The sequence below is a fragment of the Haemaphysalis longicornis genome, unplaced genomic scaffold (genome assembly GCF_048455015.1).
Source record: "Haemaphysalis longicornis isolate Haplotype H1 unplaced genomic scaffold, Haemaphysalis longicornis Haplotype H1 scaffold_4, whole genome shotgun sequence".
Taxonomy (NCBI): Eukaryota; Metazoa; Arthropoda; class Arachnida; order Ixodida; family Ixodidae; genus Haemaphysalis; species Haemaphysalis longicornis.
The window spans coordinates 38,915,997-38,924,015 of record NW_027526361.1 but is presented as its reverse complement, the minus strand read 5'-3'; the positions used below and the strand labels follow the sequence as shown (position 1 = coordinate 38,924,015).

At 51.5% G+C, this 8,019-nt stretch overlaps 1 protein-coding gene across 1 annotated transcript; it reads left to right on the top strand.

Annotated features, from left to right (window-relative positions):
• Window positions 1–234: 234 nt before the first annotated feature.
• On the top strand, window positions 235–7,249 carry LOC144179720 (endothelin-converting enzyme 1-like). Its single transcript, XM_077708163.1, has 3 exons — window positions 235–319; window positions 778–1,190; window positions 4,498–7,249. Exons 1-3 carry the CDS (start codon window positions 235–237, stop codon window positions 6,577–6,579), a joined length of 2,580 nt encoding a protein of 859 aa, XP_077564289.1. The 3' UTR covers window positions 6,580–7,249.
• The last annotated feature ends 770 nt before the right edge of the window (window positions 7,250–8,019 follow it).

Here is an 8,019-nt window from a genome sequence, read left to right as displayed (position 1 = left end):
CCGGGATCAAGGCGCGAGGACAAAGACGAAGTGTCTGCCGACCACGCGATATTCTCGAGGCCAGCATTCTTCGAGGATACCGAGCCAAATTCGCTTTGCTGCCTATCACGTCTGAGCCCTTCCCTTCGTCTCATGCAAATCGTCCACTGGACTACTTAACCTTCCCGTGCCTGGACGTGAGCATCCGGCTCCGGCAAGACCGAGTCGTTTAACTCACCGACGTCGGGTGGAAAAATGGCGACATCTCCCTCCAAGCACATACCCGAGCGATCACCAGGCAGCTCGAAGACGAAGGTGAAGGACACCCACATTGTGCCAGGTGGGCTGCATGATGTCGCAGCGCATATAGCGTATGCCGCCGTTCGATTTGCTCGAGTGGCTGAGCCATTATAACCAGCGAACTGGAGAGAATTTCACGTCACATGCGGCTAGCTTCACGACCTCTTTGACGTGGGTGTTTCTCCAAGAGATAAAATACAAAACAGCGCCACTTTTACCAACCCCCTGCCCTTTTTCTCCGCTTCGGTTACTTTGCAGTTATTCGGCCTGAGTCATTCGAAAACCCCTAAGAAGTATTTTTAAGGTTTCGAGGTAAGCGCATGGAGCACAAACTTCGTGCTAGCGAACTTCCATCGCCGCTGTAACGTCGGCACGAACGGGTCCTTAGAATCGCGGTCCTAAGTGGCACACTTTACCAAAGGTAGTTCACGCCGCTATAACCTTTGTGTCGGCTGCTAGTTATTATAAGCACTTGCTAAACGAACGCCTCCTTCCCAGGAATCAAGCGTGAGCGGTCGGAGAAAGCGGCCGCCGTAGCACCCAGAGTGACGCCGTGCCCGCCCAGAGTTCCAGAAACGTCGAGGAAGGAAGAACTGACGCCATCCGCCACGACAGAGCCGGCTGCCTCGACGGCCATGCCGTCAACTGAGCCCTACAACAACAGCAGCGACCTGTCTCCCCTTCCTCCGTTAAATAGTGCCTTCTACTCTCACCTGATCCTTCGGGAAGGCCGGCACACCACCAGAGTACCGCCGCGCCGTTTGAAGAGGTGCACGTCAAAGCCCGGACGACATGCGCCGAGCAAGTGCAGTGGAGCCCTTGGCAGTCCGAGCGGGACAAGTCCGCAGTCGAGCTACTCGCGGAGCTTGATTACGCAAGACAAGAACAACGCGCCTCCCCCATCGAGACCAGTGAGTATAATAATCCTGTGCACGGTTAGTTCACAGAAAGGCTGCGTCACGTGGCACATTCGCTACTGCCTTCTGAAAGGGCGGGCATGGCGTTATATCTGACGCACACCGAGTCACCAACGTGACAGAGGGACGCAGACGCTACCTCGTGCCCACAGGAAAAGAGAGCATTTATTGTTATTACACGCTCTTTATAACCGGGCTGTGGTTACTGATGATTACAGTGAAAACTGGCCACTTTAACACTGTGCGCCCCCTGGTGGCACGAACTTAACTAAATTACACACAGAACACATCGGTAAAGCATCCTTAAGCCGCCTTCACACTTCAACAACTGTGTTCACTGGATTCAGTTTGTCAAGCACTTGTGTGCTTTGCAGCGGAAGATAAAATAGCATAGGATAAAAAGACTACCCTTCCTCCTCTTGCAAGTCTCCACTCCTCCAGATAGTAAGGAAGGGGGGGCGGGGTGGGGGGGCGCCAGAATGCTCATGACTGGTGACCGCGCCAAAAGTAATAGTCAGAGACGCGGACCATCCCCTGCAACAAATGCGTTGGTCCGGTTACATTACTGCGTCAGTGACATAGACCACTCAGAGCGTGACGTTGTTGCTCTATCTAGCTACAGTACAGCCCGCTAAACTTGTTGATCCGTGTTAAGGAAGACGTGTTCATATGAGAAAATTATCACGAGTTGATAGCCAGCACTGCGTCAAATCCCAGAGCTTCTCCTGTCGTAATTTTTGTCCCATTTAGAAATTACTGCTCGGGCCTTCTACAAACATGCGTTTCGTGCCATGACACCTTTCACTGCGCTTCGGAAATATTTGCACCGTCCAAGAAAATTCTCCCTTGATGATCCTGCCTGTATGGAGTGATTGCGTGCAAACGGGGGACTGTTCAGAAAGTTAGAAGGCCATTTTATAGATGCACTATTTTGCAAATCGCAAGCTTCCCTTGAAAGACTAGCGGCGCAAAAAGACGAAAAAGAAGCTTTAAAAATGGCAGCATCTCCACTGCGTGGATGATGGCGAGAGTGCAGAGTACAGGGACTCGAAATGACATCCAAGTTTCACCCCGAGGGACATCCGATTCGCGCCCCGACCGTCATTCGATTTGAGCCGTGAGTTGCACCTTGATTATTCCCTAAATGACACTGCAACTCGCGGCTCACATGGAATTTCGCTTGATTTTCGCTTGATGGTGGTTTGCGCGCGGATGGACGCGGACGGACATTGAGAGGTCCTAAGGTACTCCGCACCGTTACAGGCGAGGCAGTAAGCCGTTTGGCTCACGGTACTAACCCACCGTCATAGCCCAATGGGTAAGACGACTAACACTGTCTGGTCTACCGGACACAGGCTCGGATCCTTCCAGTGCCAGTGTAGTTTTTTGCTATTGTAAATGCTATGCGCAGGGACGTGGACCGACAATGTGCGGTCCTAAGCTACTCCGCGCCTAAAAATGTTTTATATTTCAGTGCAATACGGTGTCAAAAGTTGCTATCCGATAGCTTCCCCGTCTGCGGAATCTTATAAAATCGTCAGCACCAGCTGGGGGTGAAGAGAGAGAGAATTGCTTTATTGAGGCAAGGAGGCTGTGGGTGAATAGCTTGAAAAACACTAAAGGAATTCGAAATGTGTGATAGAAAGCAACGAGATCGAACGACAAGCTGCACGTAATATTAACACTGACATGTGAACATGGCAAGGATACGGTAGCTATCCTGAAGTAAAAGAGCGGATGGGGACTTAGCGGTCGTGCTGTTTGCTTTTCAGGGAAACTGTGCCGTTAGGAATGCAGGCTGTCTCTTCTGTATAACCGCATTCCCTGACTATTTCGTTGGCCACTTTATTCACCATAGCCAAGCAGCACGGCGAGATTTTAAAGCGACGGCCGTAAATACAAGCGGTCATCTTTCTTTCCTGTCATGTTCCCGTTTAGCCACGTGGCCCCACGCATAATGGCGCACCGGCTCGTGCGAGGGGCTACTAACGGAACTCTCGAATTCGCACTGGTCATCATGTGCTCGCAAAACCATGCGACGGTACACGCTAGCCCCCCCAAAAATTCTGTGAGGCCGCTTCACCACAATACACCTAAATAAGGAATTGTTGTCTGAAAGGGAGGCAGCTGATATAACGAATAGCAAAGACAAACGTAAAATTTGCCTTAATGGCGTTTTGTGTATCATGACATCACACAACGCAGAAAGCCGTACTTGCGACCCAGAAATTGGCAGCTCAAATAATAAGCTGCACCTGTTTATTGGCCGACTGTGACGTCTTGATTAGAACGATTGGTCATTCAGCCCCATACGTGGGAAGTGGACTCGTGAGAATTAGCGAATCCACCTTAATACAACCTGACCTCAATGCAATCCAGCCTGACCTAACCTGGCCTAACTAAACCTAACTGAACCCCAAGCGCAGGCCAGAAGAGTACACTAAAGGAAATTTCGGCGAGAGGCGGGACGCACTAAGCATACTCCCAGTCTATTAATAATGGACTAGACTGTCAAGCTAGCGGGCCGCCCACGCAAAAAGATGCAACGGCAAAGCACCGGGTAGAGAAATATTGACAACGTTCGAGGAAGGAGGACGTTAGGCATCGCCAGGCTGTAATTACCGCGACATGTTAATTCCGTGTCGTTTGTTTTTAAGAGCGAAGCACTTAAGGGGATCGGGCTGTGGTCATCTCATGTCATCGTCGTCTCTCGTCGTCGTATTTTCATGTGGTCACGGTACTAAAGCCCAGGGACACTCGTTTTCCAACGCCTCGCCCAAGAACGTTTCATATCCATCGGCGGAAACGCATGCTAAACGAACACACCACGATACTCGCTTTTCGTTCGCGCTTGCCTGCTTGCTTCTATTTCGCTCCGTACTCACTTTTTTAACATTTGCAGTTCTCCGTTTCGAATTTCAATTCTCCTCCGTGTTCGTGATTGGGATGTCGCGTATATCAGCGCGCGCCATGAGGAATACACTTAGACAGCGCATGCTTCGCCCCTCCCCAGGTTTCACGTTACTGGAGGGCCCGGTCTTTTTTGTTCTCTCGAAGGAGGTTATAGCGGTGGCGCGGTGACTTGTTGACCTCTCATTGTCATGTGAGTTTCGTAACGTTGAAACGTAAAACGGGCGATGTAACATTTAGCCAAGCTTAACCGCACTATCAACATGCCGCTTAAAAACGCCGCAAAAGCCACTATGTAGCAGCCAATGTCAAAGGTAGCTGCGTTCGCGATGGAGTGTGTCCCTATAGATTGCTTCGATGGAAAAACTAAGCCGGCAACTTTTTCTTTCAGGTCTTCTCTGCGTCTTCGACGACCGAGAACAACAGCCGGAGGGGGCTAATCCTGGTGGCCATCGTCATAGCCTGCGCTGTGCTAATTTTTGCTATTTACGGTACCATACGGTTCTTGAAGCCACGTAGAGAAATTCCCACTGCCTTGGAGGGTCCGATGTGCCGCACAAGGTATTGCGGAGAAGTCGCATTGCTTTCCGAATTAATGCTGAACACCAGTATCGACCCCTGTACGGATATGAAAGCTCGCACGTGTAGTGCACCGACGAATTTTATTAAGGGGCACAAACACGGCACCAAATTAATGACTTTGAGTGTTACTTACCAGGCGTTGAGATTTGACAACATGCTACGTTGGGCTGAGCGCCAGCTCTCTCTTCTGAGACACCTGGCCTCCGTTTATAAGGCTTGCATGGCTGACGTGACCGACGGGGAATCCGCAGAAGGCATCAGGAAGCTAAGGAAGTTCATGAGTCAGCTCAACATTCCGTGGCTCACGGCGCCTTCTCTAGGATTAGACGCATTGGATGTTCTCCTGAACCTTGCCTTTAACTGGCGCGTCGAACTGTGGTTTGGACTAAACGTTGGGCGGAACTTGGATGGAAGTAAAAACATCATTGTGGGCGGGGAAAGTTCGCTTCGGGTTTGGTTGGACATCCACGATAGTGTCGAAGCCTCGAATGCCCACAGAGCTCAGTGGAATGGTTTCGTCAGCAAATTTGCCCCTGGACCAGCCACGGTGCCTGCGAAGGAATTTGATGCCGACTTTTCGGTGAATGACTACATCTTTAAGGAGCTAAGCGGTGTTCTCAGAGTACGCCTTCCGAAGCCTGTCCAGTTCGTTGTGCGGGATGCGCAGTCGCACACCAGAAGCATTTCCGCCCAACACTGGATGAGAGCGCTGAACGATCGCATCAAGCTTTACGGTCCCTTCGTTTTCTCCGACAGCATCACATTCAGGAACGCGGTTCTCTTAAAAGCTCTCGATCGCATTTTCACCAAGCACAGCAGCAGCGAAATACTGAAGCATCTGTCGTGGATATTTCTACAAATGTATGGCCCAATTGCGGACAGAAGGCTCCTGTCTATCACGTACGGCAACGAGGAGGAAGCCCGGTCACGACGTCCCATCTTCTGTGCGGAGCAAGTGACGGCGGCTTACCCCGGGCTTATTGAATCCCTGTACGTGCTGAGGTACTTCAACTCCTCCTCTCGAGCCACCATCGACAGACAGCTGGCCAGCATTAAAAATGCTGCACTAAGCAAAGTCGCCGGGCTGGCCTGGGCTGACGAGGCCTTTAGGCAGGAAATAAGCCAGAAGCTTGAAAAGCTGGCGGCTAGAATTTGGCCACCAAAACATTTGCTCACAGAGCATGGTATCTCTCAGGTCTTCGCAAGCTGGTTTTCGAGTTCTGCGAATCAGTCCTTCATCGAGAGCTGGTTGTCCGCCGTTCTTAAGAGGAGCGTGTTTCGCGATAACGCCAGCCTCACGGCATTCATGCAAAAGGAGCCTCGCCCCTTCACTGTGCCGTTCATCATGTACGACTACTTCCTCAACGAGGTTCCCATCTCAGCGGTAGCGCTGTCCTTTCCCGACAACCCTATATTCGGCATCAAGGCCTTGGGCTACGGAGCGCTGGGACTTGTCTACGCCACCCAGCTCGTGAAGGTGTTCGACGACGTCGGCATCCGCGTCGATGCTCATGGAAGACTGCGTCCGAACGACTCGTGGGTTTCTGTCGGCACAAAGAAGGCGCTGGCCACGAGGGACGGGTGTCTAAATCCAGCCTTGGAGAGCACCATCCCAGAAGTCCCCGCCCTAGAGATCGCTCACGCAGCTTTCGAGGACTCTTTCGGGGCGGACTCTGCAGCGCGGTCGATGCGCGTCGTGAGCGGACTCAATGAAGAGCAGCTCTTCTTCGTCGCTGCTTGTGTCTCTATGTGCTCCAACAGAGAGACCCTTCCATCGATCCGGTTGGACTGCAACAAGGCTGTTATGAACTTCGCGCCTTTCGCCAGGGCATTCAACTGCAGCCCGAATTCGGCGATGAACCCGTCGCGAAAATGTCCTTACTTGAACTGATTCGCCCGACTTAACATTTTATTTTACTCACTTGTCTGTATCTCACTTTGCGCGCACAGGTTGAGTATAATGATGTCTTCGAGCTCATTCACTGCTTGATAATATTTCATTGCGTAAGTTTACGCAGCGTTACGTTGGGATCTTTGCATGTGGTTGTATATTTCTTGTGATGAGACATGCGTGGACACCACAGTCATATTACTAAAGCGCAATACATCACGAGTGGTTCATTAGTGCGGCTTCATTTTGAATAGACGTACTTGATTTTTCGAAGCATTTAGAATATCGGTTTTTATAATAAAGCAGCACTTAAGGAGACAGTTGGATATGTAATATAAGGATATATTTGCGGCCTTTTAAAAATCCGGTGTTTCACTGCAAGGTGTAGGTCTCTCCCAATGAATTAAGCACACAGGATTAATCATAGACAGCCTTTATAGCTTTGCATCGTACTTATCTATGGACGTCGATCTCGCCTTTTTTGGTTCCAGCCGTTGGTGTTCATTACCGTGCAGTTTACACGGAGCGCTATCCTAAATACTGCGTTGGCTTCAAAAGAATCCGTAAGGGAAGGCCAAGAATGCGCCTCAAAACGAGTACGCACTAGCTGCAACTCAAAGAAAAAAAATTCCCCCGCATTTCCCCGAAGGGGAGTATGAGGAAGTGCGAAGCACGGGGTGATGCTATGAGGGGGAGGGAGTTTGTTGAAGTTTGGTGGCATTTTGCCCGTAGTTACATTAACACCCCCTCGTGATCACGTTCGGCTTAACACGCCTCGTTTGTCCCTCTGCGGAAATCTTGGTGAATTAACGTGTATGTTCGAGAGGAGGAGTGCACCGCACCGCAGCGCACCGCAGCTGCGAAGCGCCGACCGGAGTGAAGGGAGAGGAGGCGCAGTCACGTGAGAGAATGCAGAACTAGCGGGTTTGTAGTATCACGTGTACACCACGCAGTTATCAAGCCGCTATAACGCCGCTGAGTCGCCAACGCACGCCGCTGACGACGTAGTTTGAATGCGTTAAAGATATAAGGCGCGTTACTAACACTGATATCAACGTCGCTGGAGTCGCTCCCCAGGTTTCCCCGGGGAAAGTCATGCGCCCGGAGAGCTCTCCGAGAAGGACCGGCGCGGCCGCGCCGGACCGGTTTTCCAACGACTCGCGCCCCGCGCCAGCGGCCGCGACGGCCTACCGGACCTTGCTGCCCACGCTCCCGACCGGCAAAATGAGTGAGAACGCCGTATTCCTGCACGCGGACCCTTCGGCCAGACCGTACGGCATCGACGACATCGTCGCAGCGATATCTGCGGTGGCGGACCTGAAGACCATCACCAACATGGGGCCCTTTCAGTTTAATCACGTGTGGATGGTGACCTTCAGGACGGAGAAAGAAATGCAGCAGCTGGCATCGCTAACGGAGATCAAGGCCAAAGGGAGGAGG